Consider the following 23,462-nt stretch of genomic DNA (forward strand, 5'->3'; position numbering starts at 1 on the left):
CTATAATTCGAGCCCACCCAGCTGTAAAAATTGTAAGATGAGAACCTCATGCTGAGGAAAGACGTTTCAAAATTCAGAAGCATGACTGCACCAGGTAATATACAAGTCTGTTAAAATGGGAGAAATGAATAAGATTACACATGGAAAAGGATTTCCAGATAGTTTCACTGGATTCAGTTTTCAGAGTGCGAAATCGACTTTCACATGAACATGTTGTCGTGCACAAGAAACAATTTTAATTCCTAACTAGTCTTGATGACATTTTAGATACTTGGTTAAAATAGCTAACTCTTTCTCTCGAAGTTTATGTATACATATATATTTTAAGAATCTTTTCTCATTACCGCTTTGGAGACACTTAGAGATTTCTATGTACAATGTAACCTATTGTGACCAGGTCAGGGAACATCTAGGAATGTTTTGCAAAAAACTTAAAAATAAATAAGCTAATCAGAATTATGAATATTGGATTTTTGATAATTTAGAAGACTGTATCATTTGACTTATGCCATCACATGAGCTAGCAGACAAAATGAGAAAAATTTTTCAGGTGTGTTTTTATGTATAGTTAGTAAAACTAAGGTGCTGAAGAACTGACATGTATCTGTCTACACATTACTGTCCCCATATATATATATATATACCTCTATATGGGTCACATTATGGGGAAATAAATCAAAAGATGTTGGCAGGAAAATCAGTAAGTCTACTTTTTACAGTGGCTCTACTTTTCACTTACTATCATGGATACAAAGTAACTATATTACATGATTTGGGGGTGTTACGTGGATTAATCTACCTGTTAACAGGTGAACTTGCTCTGATGTGGAAACTTTTTGAGTAAACACATAGTAACATTACTCTGATAAAAGGGGTTTGTAAAATGTACCAATGAGTACTGCTATAAATTATTGCTAAAATTACTATTTTAATACAGTATTTTTATGCCTTCATTAAAATACTGGCAGGAACCCTGTTTTTCAGATTTCCTATTCAACTATCATACATTTGTGTAGGATGGGGTGTAGCTGGGAAGTGGAGGCACCAAGATTTCTGTTGTGGAGATGTTAAGTTAGACATATCTTTTTGATACCCAAGTAGAAATGTCTCCTGGGCAGCTGAATATATGTCTGGAGCCTACGTTAAAGTCTTTGGGTACTGAGACTATGAAATGTTTTCCTAATCTACTCCTCTACTTACAAATCTCTCTAGTGAGTATGCTGTATTATAATCAGAGAAATGTTTGTGATAGTTGAAGCTTCTAGGTAGGATGGCATCAAGAAAGCAAGCTTCTGATGTTACTTTATCTTGCCCCCTGGAACTATGAAAACAGGTAAAAATGGTGAGTGGGGGACCTTTAGTATCGAAATCTGAGAATGGTGGCATCCACGAACCCAAGTTTCCAATCACAAAATGTATCCCTTCAAGCGCCCATATTTATGCAAATTGTTTCTTAAAGACAAAACTAAAGAAATTGACTCTATTATGATGATCATAATCCATTTTGTAAAGCAGTAAATCGGACAGCCAAGAGTGGACTATAAGAGGAATTCACTAAGAAATACCTTTACCTTAGAAATATGATAAATACTAGGCAAATATCTTTTGGTTTAGAATGTTGTTCTCAGAAAATGTTCATTAAGACTGGGCTGATAGGATATTTTGGTTTATACTATTACCAAACTTTGTCTTTCCTAAGCAAGATAATATAATTTAGCCTACTCAAATTAAACCTGTTTCTGTGTGTGTGTTAGGAGGAAACAACCCATGAGAAGAAAGTCCCCACTTCTCCTGTACATCCAGAAGGGGTTAGGTATACCGGAGGAGCAAAATCTAAGATAAAAGCTTAGGTGAGTGATATGTGTGTGTGTGATGAGGAGCCCAACTCTGATGGAACAACAACAGATCAGAACAACACTCCACCCATTGTAGGAACAAGACTTGGTAATGAGGTGGGACTGATAATAACTGGCATGTCCTCCCTATTAATGATGTTCTGAGAACAGACTGAGACTCTGACTTCCTCTACACAGGAGCACTGGTGGAGACTCGGAGGAGTCACTGATACTAAATCTGGTGTCAAGTGCATCCATCCAAGAGAGAACTTCCTGTTGGGAAACTGGAAGGGAAAGAAAATTGATGCCACTTCCTTTCTGGTCCACTGAATGCAACGCACAAGCCTATTTTCCTCTTTTCAAATATATGAATAGGCAATCTATTCTGTAAAAAGCCAGAAAGTAAATTATTTTAGGTTTAGTGGGCTATATGGTCTTTGTTGCAACTACTGACCTCAACCACTGTCGTGTGAAAATAGTGATAAAAAATATGTAAATGAATGCACATACCTGTGTTCCAATAAAACTTTATTTATAAATTTGGCAGTAGACAGAATTGGCCTGCAGGCCATAGTTTGTCAACCCCCAAACTAAGTCAATAGCCCCATGTGGGTGAGTTAAGGAGGTATTAAAATAGTTTCCCTAACTTGTAACACCTCTAAGCTAATTCATGGGCCACCAAACCTGTTCTAAGTAGAAAGGTACTTATAAATTTTAATGCTATCCTATTCTATAACTATATGGATAAATGTGAGAAAGGAACATGAAAACATACTCATTTATAACTCCCTACAATTAATCTAATAATGCTTAAATTTAAAGACTGTCATATCTTTCCTATCAAGCATACATTTTCTATAATCACCTATTTGGTTGGGGCATGCTATATATTGCTCCAAAGATAATATTTTCTAACACTCACATAACAAGTTCTTTCACATTATGCTTTTAAGATGCAAACTTGATGAAAAAGGCATTACAGTATTTTTTTTATTACCATAGATGGCACCAAATGGTCACTTTTCAACTAATGGGCACTTTTGTATACTTATTGGAAAGGCTTCAATAGAAAATTGCTTTTAATAGAGCTGAGTGGATTGGTATTTAAAAAACAAAACTGTATTTAAATGCATATTTTGAGTTTCAAAAGCTGGATATACACAGGACCCAAAAATGGACCTCTAGACTCATTTAAAACAATCTCCTCAATTTCTAGCACTGTGTGCTTAATAAACCTGTAAGATGTGGTTTCTGCTCAGAGGGTAGAATAATTTTGTATTGCTCAAGAAATAATGGTAATGGGGCAACCCTGATTTAGACATGAAAAGCAGTTCTGCCAGGCTTAACAGCCATTGGGGGACACCACAGAAATGTGGGCCTTTGCCAGGATATTTGTCATTTTGGGTAGACATGAGCATAAAGAATGGCAAAGTCAGGTGGGTACAGTGATCTGCACATGTAACTGTCTACCTGGAGCAGATGTACAAACACAGGCAGCTACACTCATGTGTACACAGGAACACTGACATGTTTAGACTAGAAAAGAATTTATAAGGATCAAAACTAATGGCTCAAATATTTTTCACCTCCTCCCTAAAGTTCACCACTTAAATGTATTTTCAATGAAAGATGATTATATCAAATTTCTGTCTAGATTTATCAATGAAGTGGCTTGGACTTAACATTTTTAATGCTTTCTAAAAAATAAAATCCCAAAATTTTACTCCCAAACTTATGGCTGCATTTACTCTTACTAGTATTTATAAGAAACTCTACTACACACATGCACACACATCTTTAGAGCAATCTAGAAAGACCATCTTGGTTGTCTCTCTTCGGCTAGTCTTTTAAGAGCAGTTAAAAATTCTGATTCCCAAAATTAAGGCAGAGCAAAAAGGATTTCAAGTTGAAGGAATACTGTCCAAAAAGACTAAGCAAGCGGATTGTGTCCGAACACTGTATGGAATATAGGCTAGAAAGACTAAAATAGAAAAGAAAAAAAAAATCAACATCATTTTCTATTCTCCTGCTGTAAACTACTTGTTTGGAGCACGTAGCTATTTTCCAATGCTAATGCTATTCACTTATTAGATTTCTAGCCACAGTAAACTTCAGTCTAAGCTATGAAGTTCTTTGCTACACATATTCTCTTATCTTTTAAGAGAGAGTCTTACTGCAAACATCAAAAATATGTGCTACCAATAATTCATATCAGTGTTGTTTTCTACTCAGTAACCTTAATAAGATTCACCTAAAAGCTCTGTAACAAAGGAGGCTGAAATGTTCTTACCTCTTCGCCTGAATTTTGAATTTACGTAACTGTTTGTTAATTAAGCAATAACTCTATAAAGAAACTACTTTCAAAAGATATCTCATTCAATCAAAACTGAGTTTACATTCATTTATTGCTTTACTTTTAGCAAAAAAAAAAAGTGTGCAACATGAAATTATTTTCCTACTACATTATACTCAGCAATGGCTTTAATTCATTGTGTGCTAGAGAGCTCATCTAACACATCACTCAGGAAATCTCAAGGACACCACAAATTTCACATTTCAAATTGAACTGTGTCCCACTAAAGGCTGCTTGGCTTTGGTAATTCTCCCAATAGCTCTACTATCCAAGCCAGAGAACCAGAAAGTAGCGAATCTTCCACATTTTCTTTTTCTCCTGTCCAGCCATGTCAATGCTACCTCTTAGAAGATAGATACTCTATGCCTTTCTCTCCATACTGACTGCCACAGCTCAATCAGTCCCTCTACCTCTTTAGACTCTAAAATTCTCTAATCGGTCTCGCTGTTTGTTTTTACAAACCTTCTGTGCTTGCTTCAGCATGTTACAAGACAAAAATCCAAATTCAGATCAAACTCTTGATATCCTCCCAGCATGTTACAAGTTCTCGCTTTTACACTAGCCTCCTATCCATCTGTCCAACTTCTCATGTTACATACTTCCTGCCTTAACAGTCCCAAACTCTTTAAGGTTTTCACCTGTTCCAACTAGCCCCCACCAACACCTCTGCAGAGGCTATGCCATTTGGCTGCAATGTTCTGCTGCTTCTTGGCTGAAGATTCTCAGCTTAAGGCTTCATTCAGATGCCACTAGTTCTGGGAAATTTCTTTAATAACTTCCAGTGAAGGTATTTCTCTCCTTTGGTTACTGTAGCATTTGGGACAGCATTTACCACTGCATTTGGATGTATTTCACTTTGGTCTCCAGAAGACTGAGGACTTCCTAAAGGCAAGATACTATCTTTATAAATCTAAACCTACAATAATATTTGCAAACTACTATATCTCCATTAAGATCAAGCGTTATCAATTTTTAACAATAACGAACTATAAAAACCAAAATCCCAAATAAGGTTGTCCAACAAGAGTCAACAGTCATTCATACTAAGTGCTAATTGAGCTCAAGGAAGCTTAATTATTAGGATGGTGTCTGTCCAGTCACATACCAGTTGGATTAATATTTATCCACATCATGTTTTAGTATGCAAATCAGCTACTGTTTGGATTGCAGCTTAGTTTAAAAAGGCATTTCAAAGATTTCTAAATGCCAATGTCAAGGTAAACTGCCAGTAAAATGTGTGCTGGATTCATTTTAATGTTATGTGTATTTTTAAAACAAATGTGCAAAGACGACTACTACCTTTCATGAAACAGCTTGGTAACAGTTATACCCCTGCTACCCCTGCTCATGAGCTCCTGAAGGGCAGAGGTGCCATCTCCCTTCTATTCCTAGTGCACTCCAGCTACTAAGTAGCTAAGTAAAAGCTGAAATGACCATTCATCCAAGTTTTTGGGTGAGTCATATATGGAAGTAAAATACACATGAAGTGCCAAGCAACAAAGGCAAAAAGCAAGGTTAAGTTAATTAAGGCTCTTAGATATTTACTGCCACCAATTCATTTCACTAACAAACTATTCTGAGTATGGCCAATACTCACTTTACTTATTTTCTATATGAAAGAGATCAAAACTTAGTGATTTCAGAAAGTCTACCGTGTAAAAGTTGTACTTTGCATAGGCATGAAAGGTTTTTTAAAAAAAAAAAAAGTTTTTATCCTTGTGAGTGTAGTCACGGCTATTAAATAAAAAGCCTGTATCATGATGGGGAAAGTTTCTAGGTTGCCTGGTTTCATCTTGTTTCATTACAGCATCATGAAATACCCAGGACGAAAGTGAGAGAACATGCTAAGCCTTCTTTCCTTGCAGGTAGTTGTTTTAATTATTTGACTACTGTCTACCTAACTGGTGAATTATTTCAAGTTCCTTTCTTTTCTTCTCTAATGTTCACTTTGGGGCCAAATAACTTAATGAAGTAGTCTAACAGGGAAAATCAAGTTAAGTTGGTATTGTTAAGAATTCTAGCAAGTCCTAGATCTAGAAAATGGTTAAAAATTAAAAATTTAGGTAATAGAGCATTTTAAATTATTCATGCTAATTTGGATAATATACTTTCAAAGATATATGTATACACATATATATTCTAATTTATTGTTATACTATGGAAAATTCAAACCTGTATGTAGTATATCTGTACTGTACACTTCATTTTGACATACTGTAAGTACTACCTAATTTCTGTTATCTTCAACATCCACATGATTTTAATGGTAACAATCCCAACTGAAAAGTCATTAATTTCTGAAAAGAAATTGTTGTTGTTGTTGTTGTTGTTGTTCAAAAACCAAACAAAATAACAGGCACATTTATTTCATATAAATCATATTCTAACCTAAAATGCCAAAGCAAATTTTACGTGCACTTACTATATATTTTAAGTCTTTGTAATAGAAGAAAAATCATTACAAAATTTAGGAATGAGACATTATGTCAATAAAGATAAAGCTGATTAGACAACAGCTTCCATGTTCCATCTAATGAGATCTGACTGAAGAGTCTTAAAGGGTAAAGGAGAATGAACAGCAGACATCTCAGCTTCTTAGACTCAACTGTTTCACTAACAAGGACTCAAAGTAGTTATCGAAATCGGTATTTTCCCTATCATTGACAAGATTTCAGTGCCAATACTGGCAATTTAATATTGGCAATAAAAACTAGACAGTGGTTTATCCTGACAATTTAAAAAACTGGAGATTATAAAATATAAAAATAACTCACTTCAGGAAAAATAAAATATGTAAGAATTTAAGACCAAATTCTGTGTCAGAAAGAGCTAACAGGAAAATGGATTTCTAATCTTGGATTTCTGGCTCAAATCTGCCACACACTCAAAACGAACTACCTATATCTCATCGAGCTATTATAAAAACTGATGGCATTACAAGAACAACTCCATCTATTTCTCTAGCACGCCCAATGCAACAGAAAGAAGGCAGAGAACAAACGGTACAGTGGGGGAAGGGACAGGTTCAGGGTTGTGCTGCATTCTAGGCCAGAGAAGCTGCAGATACATGAAGAGTGCAGCCAGCACAGACTCTTCCACATACAGCTTGGTTCTAAAACCATCTGTTTGGGCTTGGGGCTTTTCATTCTTTAAGTACAGCATGCTATAATTCCTAAGAAAGATGCTTAAAAATACATATCAAAAGACATTAAAAATAATAAAATTCAGTTATTCAGGTGAGGTACTTGGATGTATATTTTGGGAATGACAAAATGATATTTGACATAGTATGTATTTATATTTAAACTCTAAAAGGAGGCACAACATGTTAATATAATTTGTTATAAATTTCAGTCCAATCAGTCTAAAATATTTTTGACTCTATGTCTAAGTGTGAAAGACACGGCTACCCTAACTAGAATGCCACTTGATCGCCCTATATTAATTTTGCTAGACTCATAGCTGGGAGGAAAAAAAAGCAACCATTAATACTTACTAAGAAAAGCAAACATTTACTTCAAATTGCAGTATAGGCTTTTCAGTCACAAAAAGAAAGAAAAGAACAGTGATCTGACAGTGGTCACATCCTGTGCAAAAAAACTTGAGATACAAAAATGGTAACACAAGGTATCTGAGCTGCTTACATTGTAGGAAAGAAGAAATACAGTAGCTGAAATACAGCACTCCTGGGAATCAATTTCTAAACCAAATAGAATGCCTTTGAAATGATTAAATTTATTTGTGTATTAGTAAGAAAGCCCCACCACCATAAATAGTATAATATTTTAAAATTAAAAAAAGATATTTATATCTATCTAAGATAGATAGTGTGTTTGTACTGTTAGACCTCTTTAAGTGGTTCCGGTTTTGCTTTTTTTAAGTTAAATAAATGCCCATATGTTTTATAAAGTTCCACTCAATTGCAAAAGCCAATTTAAATCAAGAAATATGTTATCAAAGTTGCATAATTTCATTTGGGACTGCCAGCAGGTTAAAGTCTCAAATCAAGTCTTTAACATTAATACTCATTTTTAGTCAATGAAAAGTTAAAAAGTTCTCAAATCTTCATTATCCTCTTGAACTTGCCCTTCTAAATGATCCTCAGACTGCAATTCCTAGTTTGCAAATAAAAGAATGCAATATGCATCATACTTCCAGAAAAGACGACGATGTTGAACTAACATGCTTCTGAATCTTTTCCCTGCTCCTTTCAACCTTCTTTATAATTTCTGCCACTATGCACACTGATGAGGTGAGACCCAAAAGAAACAGCAGATCTGTAAGAGAAAATAAACGAGGTTTTACAATTCTTTGAAACTTATAGTTGGCAAAGCTTAATACTATATTATTTTTCTAACATTTTACTACAGCTTTTAAAATACATTGTTTCACAACCATTCCATGAGGTAGACAATGACATCCTCAGTTTAAAAATAAAGAAAGTCAGGTTCAAAGGCATTAAATGACTTATCCAAAGTAACATAGCTGGAAAGGCAATAGCCTGAGAACCAAAACCCAAGTCCTCTGACTACTTTCCTAAACCGTAATCTTTAACAGCAACACAAGCAAGAAGAGTTGTCTACTAAATAGATCACACAGACTTTTTAAAAGGCTGTTCAAGAAGTGATAACTAACTGTATTAAAAATGCCTATGTAAAGATTACGTAGAAGTTTGCATTAATTTCATGTGAAAGCCTAGAAGAACTCATCTTTAAAGACTATGTCTTTACAATAGTATCCACACTAAATCATTCATATTTATTGCTTGAAAAATTGCAGTTGTCTCCTTATAACTTCATTCTTTAAAGAGGAAGAACGGTGAATATTAAATTAAAATACTGACTGACATTAAACTAGTTCAACTTTAAGGTAAACTTTGACTTATAGCAAAAAATAAGTGAGACTGTATAACTCATTTTTCATAAATATCTAAATTAACTCAAAAACCCAAGAATTAAAAGCAGCATTACCATAAAATACATCAGTTCTCACACTTACATAGGAAGATTCATTTTTAAATGTACTGTTTCATAACATTTAATGCACAGTATGTGAAAGAATAATGCCTGACTTTCACATAATCTTAAAATTTCCTGCTTTTAAGGTCAGGCTGTTATTTGCTAAAATAAAAATGCAAATTAGCAAGAATAATGAAATATTAGTTTACTGTTGAAATTATAATTTTACAAAAGACCACTTTGGTTTTCAGATAGCTTAAATCTAGTTTTGTCTTCATACGAAACTAAAAAGTTATAAATTATAATTACTCTATAACGAGTTTTTATTTGCTGTATTTCAGAATCACCAAATATGATCTGACAATTATTAATCTAGAAAAAATTAAAAGGAAAAAATTACAATAATTAAAAACCTAGAGTTAGGAGAATGACTCCTCTAAATTTCTCCCAATGAAAACATAGAACACACTCCTATTTCAAGTCAATCACTTTTCCTATTCCTATTCCACTTTTTAAAAGAAAATTTGTATTAAATGCTTCAGAAAATACTTAACAATTCATATAAAATATACAAAGATAATATTTTCTTTACCCAGTATACTTAGGCTCTCCGTCTGAAAAACTTTCTGAAGTGGAGGAAAGTAAATAACTAATAACTGTCCCATAATGGATCCAAGAACTGCGTAGCAAAACATTTTATTACTGCAGAGTCCAATCTCAAACACAGACTTGGTCTGTTGGCAGAGCAGAGAGTTCGATTATTACTCCTTGGTCAAAGAAAGAACCACCTTATAATTACATTCACCTCTAATTTTGAATAAGCTGAACTGAATTTGTACAATGAAAGTACTTGGAAATCTCTTGATTTTAACTATTATTTTGGAATAATTCAGATGAATAGGAGTAAATTTTAAAGCAGCTTCTTCTCTTTATCAAGGGCCTTCTTTAAAAGAGTGACACTATACCTATATCTATATCTATAGTTATAAATATAGATATACTTTTTTAAAGACCACAGAAAGGAAACTTACTTTAGCATTCCAAAGCTGAGGAAATTCTATTTGTATATGATTATTTTGCTAAATAATTTCTATCCTTTAATGTAAATAATCTAAAAACTTTTCTTAAAGTGTACTGAAAAAGTAAAGCCGCCTTTCATAAAACAAAAACATGAATAGTACATTGTCTTCAAAGATTAGTCTAAATTAATGACAATTCACTAGTACTTGGAAATTTCTAGCAGAGCAAATGGTAACAGATACAGCTATGGATTCATAAGGTGCTCTAATAATGAAATCAACACAGAGGCCTCAAATGGAACTAGTTTTCAAAAAAATTTGCTCTGAAAAAGTGCCTCCAGGTTTTAGTCCATTATTTTCTATCAAAGCATTTCAATTAAGAAAAGGCAATCACACCTTAAGGTACAACATGGGAAGAAAAGTAAATTTAAAATGTCCTAAGCTTCGACACACTGATAGAAGTAATGGGAAAAGATGAATATGTACAAAATTGTCCTTGTACTTCTAACAATACCTTCCTCTAAAATGAAACTAATACCATCTTAGCAGAACCCATGAAGTTTGTCATATGTTCTGATAATGTTAACACAAACCTATCGCACAGCTACAGATAATAAGGGAATGGAAAGAAGAAAGATCAGGTGATAATATCTGTGATTTACTTTGATCTTTTGGTCAAAGGTAAGGCTTATCTCCCCATATGTCCCATCCTCATTATGACTCATGTTTGTGTGGCTACAAAATCAAGCAAAGCTAAAAATCCATGATTCCTGCCTATCTACAACCAGAAAGTACTCTACCCAATTGAAACAGTCAGCTAAGATAACCTAAGCATACCTGGGATCTAGAACTTAGTGCATTGAACATGTCAAAAAACACGAAGCATGTGAAGGTCATTGTTGTGTCTCGAGGCGTTATCACATTGTCTCGTAGCTGTTAAGAGGACAAAATGATTTTCAGTGGCTAAATTTAATGGACAAAGACTGCATGCTTTTAAAAGGTTAATATTTTCTTTCCTTTAGGATAAAAGAGCTTTAGTCTTAATATATAAAAACACATAAGCTATCTAAATTTCTTATATGTCATTTAAATAAGTCATCTAACGAATAGCTGTAGTTTCCATAAAGTAAAACATCTTCTCATAAATCATACAGTGGATAATAAAAGAATTTTGCTGTTTTTGACAATAAAGTAGCTATGTTAAATACTCAGATTTTCTAACTTCTCCCCAAATTTTCATATATTAATTTTTATTGTATCTGACACTCCTCTGCAGATTTAAATTACTTTAACAAATGAATGAGAAATTCTACTAACTGTAAAGACAGAAATCAAACTACTTTTAAATGTTTTGTTATCGTATTTTTCAAAGAGCTCTCCTAACTTTCAGCGTTCCACGTAGCATGAAAATAAACTGAGTCCTATCATACGGAATGAATGTTAATAAAGCAGCTTATCTAGTGAATATACCTCCCGCCAGAAGACAAAAAGAGTCCCACAAACGATGATTATTGATGAAACGAGTATTTTAAGTATCAGGTTTTTAGTCAAAATGCTGTCCTTCCAGTTGCGTGGAGGTTTACGAATGACATCTTTATCCACTGGTTCTACTCCAAGACTTCAGAGCAAACAGAAAAATGAATTAGTTTAGAGTTTTAAGGTTTGGATTTGTTACTTTCACAACTTGATTAACTTCAATCATCCAGACAACTAAATGCTTTCTTATAAAAACAAAACATTGAATCATAAAGAAAACTGTGGTTATTACATGAAAATAACCACAAATATTATCACTTTTTTATTTTTTATTTGGCACAGTTTGATAGGAAACTGATGATTAAACTTTCAAAAATTGTCCAATGTCATTTACATATGTTATTTCAAATATGGCCTGAAATACATGACCTACCAACTAGACTTTGAAATATCCTTCATGCAAGGAGGATTCAACTAGGATGATTTGTTGTAATGGACACTAACATGTATCGCTCTTTTTTTGTGTTGGGAAGTGACATCTATGGCCTCATTCTTATAAAAGAAAATACTTAGATGCTTAGGTTCTTCGATACATTCCCAAAGTCTCTAAAATTGACAACAGAGCCTACATAATTACACTAAAGAGATTTCTCCATTACATCCCATTTTTACAAACAAAAAGCTTACTTCCAGAGGACTGGGATAGTACTGATCTGTTTTCAGCTTAAGACTGAGCATCTAACACAGTGTACGGGCTCAGATTATAATGCATGACTGAGCACCCAAAGAAAATGATATGCACACATCACACAATTTAAACATGTTGCTGCTAAGATTTCTAATGCTATCCATGAATAAAGTCTTAAAATTTAATTATCAGGATATTATGCCTTCCTTGTCTTTCTAGTTTATGCATGAAAAAACTCTTACCTCTGAGCTGGAGGTCCATCCATGATAATATTGATCCACAAAATCTGCATGGCATTGAGAGGATTAGGAAAGTTCATTAATGTAGCCAAAGAGATTAAAGTTAATGCTGCTATACTCCTGTTGAAAAAGAGTCGATTTAAAAAAAATCTGTCAGTATAGTATAATTCTTATTAATTTTAAGATATCACTTTTTTTAGCATTTAAAAATCTGATGTTACTACTATGCTTTTAAAGGGAACCTGTATTTCCAAGGAACCTATACTTCATGTCTGAACATTCTGAAACCAGGAGTTAAACTTCACAATCCACAGAACTTTAATAAAAGATTTTCAATATGTTTAGATAAAACCAATAGAGGAATATTTTTAAATTGAGTTGTAATAACTATTGCTACATAAGTTAACAGTTTCAATAATATTTTTGTAATTGTTTTTTTACTACAGAAAAGCCTTTCTTTCTACTTTTGGAAAAAGATACTAAGAGGAAACACTAAGATTTGACACCCTTCCTTAGTTATTTTAGGAGTTTTTAAAAAAATTGCAAAGGTTTATATTTTTTGATGGTGATATGGACATCTAATTATCACATTTAGAACCTGTTAATCATGCTATTTTTAATTTTAGAATTAATTTTCATTTTGGAAAACATATATGGAACCACCCTCAGAAAGAGAGCTCATACGCTTCTAGACATTCTTCTTGAATTCTATCTTTATATAATTTACCTAAAACACCCGTGGTGACAAACTTCTTTCAAACTTACGTGCTCAGTTGGAATCGAACAAAATTTTTAATGTTATTATAAATTCCTTTACCCTCTTCGATTGCAGACCTGAAGTAAAAGAAAAAAAAATTAAGTAAGAAAATATCACACAAAAACAAGATATATCTATAAAAAAACACTGTGGAGCTAATTTTGAAAACAAATTTCCAACTGATACATACATCACTAAAAGAATCTATTATTTTCTTCACATAATTAAAAGTAGAAAAAATATGGAAGCATTATTCTAGCAAGAAATTAAAGTCAAGTCTGCTAAGCTACACCCAAGCTAATTTCATTACACTATATTAAAATTCTTATTCTTAAAAATATATTTCAACATTACATTAAAATCACATTTTGTCTTTCTATATGAGACAATACTGCATATTTATAATATTACAATAATCTTCTTTATCCAAGTTTATTTTTCTTAAAGGCAGAACATACACATGCATAATTAAGGGGTTAAATAATATATGTCAAGAAATAAATGGCAATGTGATATATTAAAATTATAAAATTGAAGCTACGGGCTGCTCTTATACACATTTAGATAAATGTTGTAGCAGAATTATATAAAAAATATGATTTCCAAAGATTCATTTAAATGCTCTCATTCATTTGGTTGAATCTAGGAAAACCTGTGGTTTTTAAACAACTTACCCTTCTACTAAGATTTTTATATTAAAACAAAAGTCTCATAAGAGGTTGGCAATTCTGTGTCTCGAGCTTCTACATGCTCCATTTTGGGCTACAATGGGTTAATGAAGCACCATGGGACATGTAATTAGCATATATCACTAAATTGAGTAAGACTTAGGTTGTCACATAGGTAATTATCAAAAAACAGGATTCAGGTGACCCCCACCTAAATACTGTGAAACTGACACCACCAGGTATTATATAGAATCTCAAAATCGATTAGACATTGTGACAGAAACAAAGCAAGCTATTCAAATTTAATACATTGTTATCACTGACAAACATGGACAATTACTGATATAATGAAATAGGGTAGAGATGGGAACTTAATTATTTTTAATACTTATTGTTAAGGCCATGAACGTGAATATTTCTGATGGCTCAAATTTAACTAAAATAAAGGCCTCATGAAGGTTTACTGTTGTATCACCACACTTATAACCAGAAAAATGTGACACTTGATTGGCACTCAGTGAACATTTCTTAAATGAACGGTCCTGCATTTATTATGTCCTTTCCATTCAATACAAATAATTTTCTCTAAAACTACACACTACGCCATAAAATAAAACTGATATAGTAAACAAAGTTTAGTTCATCCAATGTTTAAATACTGCTTGTTCTTTTCCACTTGAATTGTCTGGGAATGGAATGCAGGAAAGGATGGGAGAAGATACTGGAAATCAGTATTCAGTAGAATACCAGAGCAAAACTTACATTATGGTTTGGAAATCATCATCTACCAGAATCATATCTGCTGCCTCTTTGCAAACATCTGTGCCAGTCTGACCCATTGCGACGCCAATGTCTGCAGCCTTCAAAGCAACTGCATCATTTACTCCATCTCCTGTCATGGCTACAACTGACCCATTCTTCTGCAGAGACTACAGTGCGCAAGGGGGAAAAGGTGGATGAAGGGATTCTGATTAAAATATTGCTTCCACACAAAGGGATAAACAAATCCACTCTATTTTTGTACATAATTACAATTGGAAATAATATAGACCACCATTTTTCAATAAAGTTCAATATACTGATATCTTAAGATAGAGCTTTAAAAAGTTGCTATGTTGCTATTAATGTTCCCATATGTGAGAACTGTACGTGTAAAGTCTGATCTAGAGTCAATTATACACTGGTCCTCAGGGGCAATTCTGCCTTCTGGCAGACATGTGGCACTGTCTGAACACATTTTGATTGTCATACTGGCACCAAGAGGGTAGGGGTCAGGGATGCTGCTAAACATCTGGACGGCCCCTCACAAAGAATTATCCAGTTCAAAATGTCAAATGTGCTAAGGCTGAGAAACTCTAGGGGATGATGGTGATTAATAACAAGTCCGTTAATTAATGGATAACAATGTCAGTTGTTTTGTATATAGTTGACTAATTAATACACATAACCATAGCCTGTTAAATAGTTTACTCATAAAATTTTTTTTCTTCATGTATTTATTCACTTTCTAAGTAATTATTGCTATTCACACTGGGATAATTTGACGATGGACTCTTGTCAGAACATACTTCTATACTGTTAATCTATTTAAAGAAGGTTGTATTTACAGACATTGAAGTTTTCTTCTACATCTTCCTTTGCTAATTAAATTCTCTATTAGTATTTTCACTTCGGGTTCTAAAAAAAAAAAAAAATCACCTGTTTTACTTCATAGGACTTCTTACCTGAATGCTCTATCAAATGCTCATAATGAAAGAAAAGAAGTAGCATTTTGCATATAGAGATTACACAATCTTAGTCTTAGAGGCCCACCTTAATAATTTTCATCTTGTGCCTTGGACTAGCACGGTAAAATACCGCAACCTGTAATACAAGATACATTAAAAATCTTCAATGTTAAAAAATATGAGTAACCCATGCACTTGTAACTAACAATATTTTAAATTATCAATTCAAACTATATTTAATTTGTAATAGAGATCAGCTTAAGCAATATGCCATATGTTTGTTACGACACTCATCTGACACAGTAATTTCAAACTTTACTGAAAGGTACCATAGAAAATACACAATCCAGTTATCCAATTTATCCTGTTATGTTCGAGTTCTATAGAGAAAACAGCCTTAGAATCAGAGACAGAGGAAGGAAAAACTCTCTTGTAACCCTTTGCTCATGACAGTGACATACAACTAAAATGCCCTTTTCTCTTTGTTTTCTCTTCAGGAGAGATAAAGAACAGCTAATTAATTCTCAATGTCTGCAGAGCATGCTTGCGTGCATGCGTGCGTGCCTGTGTGTGTGTGTGTGTGTGTGTGTGTGTGTGTGTGTGTCTAAATGTCTGCTCATTCTCTTTTATTTAGGTTAATTCACTAAGATCTCTTCCACTATATCTACAACTGCTTATATGATCTTGTCTCTGTAAATCACACAATTCATTTTCCTGATCCCATCTCCTGGTCTCCTGAAAGCCTTTTATTGTGCCCCAAAGGCAGGCATCAGTCATCAACAAAATCCTCTGTATCCTCCCCTTTTCCATACTGCTCTAACTTAATTTTTTCACAAAACATGGGCCATCCCTCTAGTCCTTTCAAATAGTACCACCAGGAAAACTTAGAAGTGGGTAGATGTCCTCCATTCTCCCTTCTCTATTCATACAACCTGTTTTGAATGTCATTTGAGAATATACTTCCCTCTAACTGCTGGCGTTCACTACTCTTGACAGAGGTCACACCTCTACATTTCACAAAGATTTTAACTTTTACCACTTTCTCCAACAACACTCCCAAGTCATGGTGATTTAAATATCCATATAATATACCAGTCTCTTTCCTACTCTCCTGGAAGATGCATTCATACTAATTTTCTGTTCTCATTTGTCCAATTTACTCTTTTCTCCAATCTCACTCTCAGCTGAAAACCCTGTTTCCTGTTTCAAAGAAAAAAGAATTTCCACAATTCCCACCATCCAGTATCTGTCTCCAGGCACTATCCTTTCCTTCTCTCCTTTTACTGCACATGAACTGAATGTGCTCCTCCTAGTGCAGGTCAAACATTCCACCTCCTTACCTATTTATTTAAGATTAGTGCTCCAGAAATTCTAGCCCCTCTTCTGTCAAAATTTTTCCTCACTGCTGTATCTTACCATCAGTTTAAAAACATGTTATTCCTTTCATTTAAACAAAAACAAAAACTTCCATTTCAGCTGCCACCATACTTTTTCCCTTCATAGCAAAACTCTTCGAGGGAGTTGCCTATACTTGTTGTTTCTCATTTCTCTTTTTCCATTGTCTCCTGAACCCATCCAACCAAACTGTTATCCCGACCACTGCATCACTGTACTGAAACCCCTACTCAAGAGTACCAAAGACTGCCCACATTGCTAACACCAATGGTCATTTCTCATCTGACCTAACCTCTCAGCAGCACCCTAACAGAGCTGCTAACTCTCTCCTTCTGAAACCCTTTCTTCTCTTGGTTTCCATGACCATCCTGTACTTTCCTGGTCTTCTTCCCACCTTTCTGGATGCTCCTCTTGTGCAGGTTCCTCTGGACCTCCCTAAAGTCTAAATGTTGAAGTATTCCAGGACTCAGTTCTTACTCTTCTCTGTAAGTTCTTATTCTATTCCTTACCTCTCCCTAGGTAATTTCATCCGGCCTTATAATTTGGATTTTATTTACATACATTTTTATCTTCAGTCCAGACATCTCTTCAAAAATTCAGACGGAGAAAAATAATCCACCCACCTACTCCATATTTTCTCTTGGATGTCTTATTTCAGACTTAAACATATCCCAAACTGAACCCCTGTTGTTTCCCAAAAACATGCTTCCTCAAATCCTCCGCTAATGACAAATATGTCCTTGCAGTCACTCAGGCTCTAAATTTTTGAACCTACCCTTGACACCTCCTTTTCTCTCACATGCCACAGGCAGTTTAACACCAAATTCTGTGGGCTCCATTTTCAGATATAACCAGAAGTCAACCTCTTTACTCTAAACCCACTGTTGATACCCTGAGCCAATATCTCAGAATTGATTTTTTTAAATTTCTGCTCTTGTCTCCTGCTGTCTATTCTCAACACAGTAGCCAGAATGAACTGTTAAAACAGAAGTCAGACCATATCTATCCTCTGCTCAAACTCTCCAATGACTTACCATCTCTCTCAGAACAAGTGCCAAAGTCTTTTATTATCTATCCAGGTCCTACATGAAGTGCATGCCCCCTTCTCCCTCATTTATCTTTTCTCACCTGAACTACACTGGCCTCCTCATGGTTTCCTAAATATGCCAGTCAACACCCACCTCAAGGTCTTTGTCCTTGAGTTCCCTAGGTCTGGGTGCTCTTTCCTCAGATATTATATGGCCTGCCCTTTTTGTCAAATAGTCCCTTTTCAGTGAGGCCTTTCCTAGTCATGTTATCTAAAAATGTCAATCCTCAATTTACTCTTTCATACCTCTCTTCCCTGTTTTTTTCAGTGCTCTTTAGCACTTAAATAATATCATATATATTAACTTAGACTGTAAGTTCCATGAAGGCAGAGATTTTGATCCTGTATCTCCAGTGCTCTATAAATGCGTATCAAATGAACAAATAAATAATTGAATGAATCTTAGTACCACCATAAAGAATGTTCTGTTTTTCTCCCAATTTTGGTAAAGGTCAAGAACAAAAGAGGACTATTTCCTTAGGCAAAAGACTCAGTTTAACTGTAATATCGCATTACTGATTATTCCTAGGTCGTCCAGGTACCATGAATCACATAACTCATATTTGGAGGATATTCTTCCTTGGAAAAAAGTTCAAAAACCCATTCAGAAACTCTTTAGTGTGTCTTTAAAAAGGACTAAGCTACATTTGTTTTTAAATTATACTGGTTACCTTTTAAGTGAAATTCTACATTACTACAAAAATTAATCATGTAGCACACAGCATTAAAGTACAACTCTATTGAGCAAAGGCTGCAGATTTTTAAGAATATTTAAATAAAAAGCTAATTACAAATACTCAGGTTGTACAGAGTAAAATTTTGCCTTTGTTCCAGTGCAAATCATTTGAATCACTGCAAATCACCCCTTTTTATAGCCACTGTGGGTTATCACTGACAATAGCAGTTAGGATGACAGGCCGACTGCTGGACTGAAAGCATATTTGTTTTGTATAGTTAAGAAATTACTTGACATGCAATCAGTATACCTATTACTTGATGGAAGATTTTAGCATTTCAAAGCTTTGATGGCAACTCACAAATAACAGCAGCCACTTTTAGACTGAGCAGATCTCAGTGCAAGGCTGAAGACTCAGTTGGTGTTTTGCATGCGGTACGTAACACTGCACAGAGTAAAATTTGTTCTTAAAGCACTAGGATGAGCTGGTCAATCTTTTCAGTTTAATAAAAATATTGAAATTTAGCAGACAGAAAATTCTGGCGTAAAGAAATATTTTTTAAAAAACAACTAGAAATGACTAAAAATTGAACCATATCATAGAGCTAGGATTAAACTTGAAGGTAACTAAATTTTGTCCATTAATAATCTTTTCACCTTTATGTCTCTTTCTCTACCTGGAAAAGAGAATATACTAATTAAAGATAAGCACGCAATAAAATCACTGCAGTTGGGGTGGGGGAAGATAGGATGAAGACAACAGGATGGTTAAAGGACAGTGGGAAAGAAGTAGAACTTGGTCAGAAAAGGAGAGAGCTTAGGAATTAATATGGGAGGAGAAGGTAAAAATCATTAAAAGGAGAGGGAAAGGGATATGTATTTTCAGAAGGAACCTGCAAAAAGATTTTTCTCTTCTTATGGGTTCTTATTTTCAGTTTCATATTTTGTGGTGATTACTTACAGTTCTTTTGATCAACATTAACAGACAAGGTGTACTAGGGAAAGAATTATGAGAAGAAGTGGAAAAACATTAAAGGAGATGCTAAAAAAAAAAAAAAAATGTGTTCCTGGCATTAAAATAACCTGCCAAAGACCCCCAAATCTTCAAAGAAAGATAAAAAGATACTTGATGCACTGAAGAAAATATAGGTAACTGAAATAAATATTTACAACCTACCAAAAATTAAGCAGCACATAAATTGGGATTATACTACAGGGAACTGGTTAAGAGATTCAGTAGAAATACAAATGGATGTACTGCTATAAAAAAAACAATAAGGAAAAGAGAATGTCCACTTTTATCGATAGGAAATTTAGGACACACTAGAAGAAATCATAAAAAATATGAACCCCCAAATGGACTCTGTAATAATTAAGCAAAAATCAATTTCAATACTACTCTTCAATTGGCTCCTGGTCAAAAAGACAGAGCAATGTTAAAAGATTTGAAATGTGTGATTAAATTATGGAAAGAGGAAAGCTGTAAAGCATTTTAATAAGAAACGGACTTATTATGATTCAGTATATGGGAGAAAATCTCAGTGAGCTGGCAAATTAGAAGTTTTAACACTAAAAAAAAAAAAGCTAATCTAACTGATCTGATGTAAAAGCATGAGACCAAGACACATGTTGGCTATATGAGAGTTAAATGAACACAAGATAAAGTGGAAAAAAGACGAAGTTGGGGTAGGAACACCAGGGTGGGCAGGGAATCCAGTTAAGCTCAAAGGACTAAAAAAAAAAAAAAAATCACTAATAATATTTGGAGAAAGATTTAGGTATTCAAAAGACATGAAATACCTGGAAGGAAGCCCTGGTAAATTTATAAAATTCTTATTCAGGGTAGGATGGCTCTAAACAAGTCAATGAGTTTCTCAGAAGGTTTGGGTTTTATATTATTTTAGTGTCTCTGGAATAGCATCAGGGTATCTGCCACAATTAATGCACAAAAACTCCTATTTAGAAAAGACCAATGATATAATTTGTACAGACTTATGAGGCAATTTGTAATTTGCTTCTTCCTTCTCTAACTACCTTCAGTTTGGTTTTCAGATCATTAGTATTTTTATCAGAAAGCCAGAAAGCAAATAAAAAGAAAGCAAATAAAATTTCAAATCTCAGTTTCACTATTTGTTAGCATCTCCAAGAAAAGGTTTGGAAGAAAAGGTTGAACAAAGATCTAATGGGAAAATGTTTAATTAACAGTGGATTTCACATACATTTACTAATGTACATTCTGTCCCAATACTCCCAGGGAACCTAATATGAGATTTATTCTTTCAGAAACAAATGTCAGAAAAAAACCACCAGGACAGGACAAAAAAATAATTCCATTCAAATATGAAAACACCTTCTCCACTAAACCTAAAACAAAGCAAACACCTAAATTGCTCCCATATGCTCTGAAAACAGAATTCATGAGTATCTACAGCTTAAAAAAGAGAGAGAAAACGTGGATGAACAAAACAGTGCATTTCTACCAGTTAACTACATTTAAAATCTAACCACAAGTGAGGCTCGAAGTCTAAGAATTTAATGCTACCATATGAAGTGTAGTTTGTGGAAATAGTCACTGAAACCTTTTCAGAGGACAATTCATCAATATGTGTTAAAAGCTTTAAGGATATGTTGACCACTCGTCCAATCGTCTCACATGCAGGCATTAATTCTCCAGAAATAATCAGAGTTAGGCACAAAGTCTTATGGACAATAATGTTCAACGAATCAGTAAGCAATAGATGATGAACTCTAGATTCACAAAGACCTGGGCTCCAGTCCCAATTCCAAAGCCACCACTCACAGGCTCTGTCTCAGTTAAGCCTCCCAAGTTCTCTGGGCCTCAATGTCCTCATCTGTGAAAATGGGGTTGCTTATCTTTCATAAGGTAGCTATCAGGAGTAAATAGATAATGTATATAACATGTACTGCCTGGCATATGGTAAATGGTAAATGGTTGCTATGGTTATCCTTAAAACATTACTTACAATAACAAAAAATAAATGGAAGCTCAAATTTCAACAGGAAAATGGGTATATAACCATATATTTTCTGTGTATTTATACACACATAGTATACCCAAGCAAAATATTGTGCAGCCATTAAATACATGTTTTATAATTACATCTAATGATTTCAGCAATGCTGTAGTGATGTTAAATAAATGTTCAGATTTATAACATGATAAAGTACCAATCACGCTTTGTTTAACACATTTAAACAATACAATTTTGGTTAAATACGTTTTTTAAAAAAGCACAGATTAATTTATTATCTTAGATGCTCTATGGGTGCATAACTTCTGAGTATCTGGATTGTATTACAGGCAGCTTGCATTGTAGCTCTCACTTTTCTAGGTTTTCCAGTTTTTTGACAAAAAATATATGCTACTAATGAAGTTTCTAATCAGGAAAAAAGTGTTAGAAAAAGACAAGCTTTAAGTTAAGGTGTGGAAATAATTTAAGAAAATTCAGTGTTCTAATATAACTTGCAATTATGAGTGCCAAGTAAAGAAGACAGTGGCATATTTTATTACTATCAATGGATGGCTAATGTCTAATAAAATAAATGCCAGATGATAAGCACTTACTTTAAAAGATAAATATATGTTAATTTATTTGTAACAATGAAGAAATCTGAACTGTCAAGTGCTTGGATACAAAAATATTCCCTACCTTTTATGGAGCCCTTCTTACGGGATCTGTGTACCCACAAATCAAGCTTTGTTAAGCCCCCATAAACCATCCCAAGATGATAAAATAAGTTAATTTCACATGAGAGAACTTGGCACTAAAGAGTTACTGTGTTGTGGAACAAGAGATATCTAAGAGAAATAAAAATTTATTTTCATGCAAAAACCTACAGTCAAATGTTTATAATTGCTTTATTTATAATTGGCAAAAACTGAAAATAATTCATATGTCTTTAAACTGATGAATAGGTAACATACACCCTATACGGGAATACTATTAAAAAAAAAAAACTAATACACACATACATACAACATAGATAAATCTCAAATGCATTACGCTAAGTGAAAGAAACAGATTCAAACCCCTCATAATATACAATTCTTTTTTTAGAGCATTCTGAAAAGGGGAGAACTATAGGGACAAAAAATAAATCAGTAGTTGCCAACTATTCAAAACAGAGGAAGGAGCTGATTACAAAAAGGTGCAAGAGAACGTGGAGGTATGAAAGAACTATCCTGTATCTTGATTTTGATGATGGTTACAAGATCATATGTGGAAACTTAGACCGATACATTAAAAAAGATGAATTTTAGTGTATGTAAATGATATCTCAATGTTTTAAAAACGTATTACATATCCATGCTACACTTAGAACCAAAAGGATAAGAAGTATAAAGTAATGGTCTCTCCATTCTGTATTTTATAAATAAAATACAACCACTGTTAATTTATATAGTACCTTCTTCCTCAGGGGAAACTTGATTCTTGCTAAAGTTAATAAATTTGCAATGACAGTCATAATGATTACATCACAAATACTCTCAATGATAAGACCAATTTTAATGCTAAGATTTTATCCCATGATTTGGACCAACTATTTTGTTGATCATGTCCC

General features: G+C 33.8%; 1 protein-coding gene across 10 annotated transcripts in view; it reads right to left on the bottom strand.

The window, feature by feature from the left end:
- Positions 1-23,462, bottom strand: part of ATP2C1 (ATPase secretory pathway Ca2+ transporting 1) — a 115,472-nt gene that overhangs the window by 11,991 nt on the left and 80,019 nt on the right. For 9 of the 10 annotated variants that reach the window (XM_036219702.1, XM_016140269.2, XM_016140268.2 and 6 more), the window contains 8 exons: positions 15,806-15,856; positions 14,756-14,922; positions 13,334-13,402; positions 12,572-12,688; positions 11,636-11,783; positions 11,003-11,098; positions 9,739-9,880; positions 8,341-8,465 (listed from right to left, as the gene is read on the bottom strand). In XM_036219702.1, the coding sequence (XP_036075595.1) occupies positions 8,341-8,465; positions 9,739-9,880; positions 11,003-11,098; positions 11,636-11,783; positions 12,572-12,688; positions 13,334-13,402; positions 14,756-14,922; positions 15,806-15,856 (915 nt within the window). Of the gene's footprint in view, positions 1-3,999; positions 8,466-9,738; positions 9,881-11,002; positions 11,099-11,635; positions 11,784-12,571; positions 12,689-13,333; positions 13,403-14,755; positions 14,923-15,805; positions 15,857-23,462 lie in introns of those variants that run through there. The other variant, XM_036219705.1, reaches the window with a different exon arrangement.

The sequence above is a fragment of the Rousettus aegyptiacus genome, unplaced genomic scaffold (assembly GCF_014176215.1).
Source record: "Rousettus aegyptiacus isolate mRouAeg1 unplaced genomic scaffold, mRouAeg1.p scaffold_m13_p_4, whole genome shotgun sequence".
Lineage (NCBI taxonomy): Eukaryota > Metazoa > Chordata > Mammalia > Chiroptera > Pteropodidae > Rousettus > Rousettus aegyptiacus.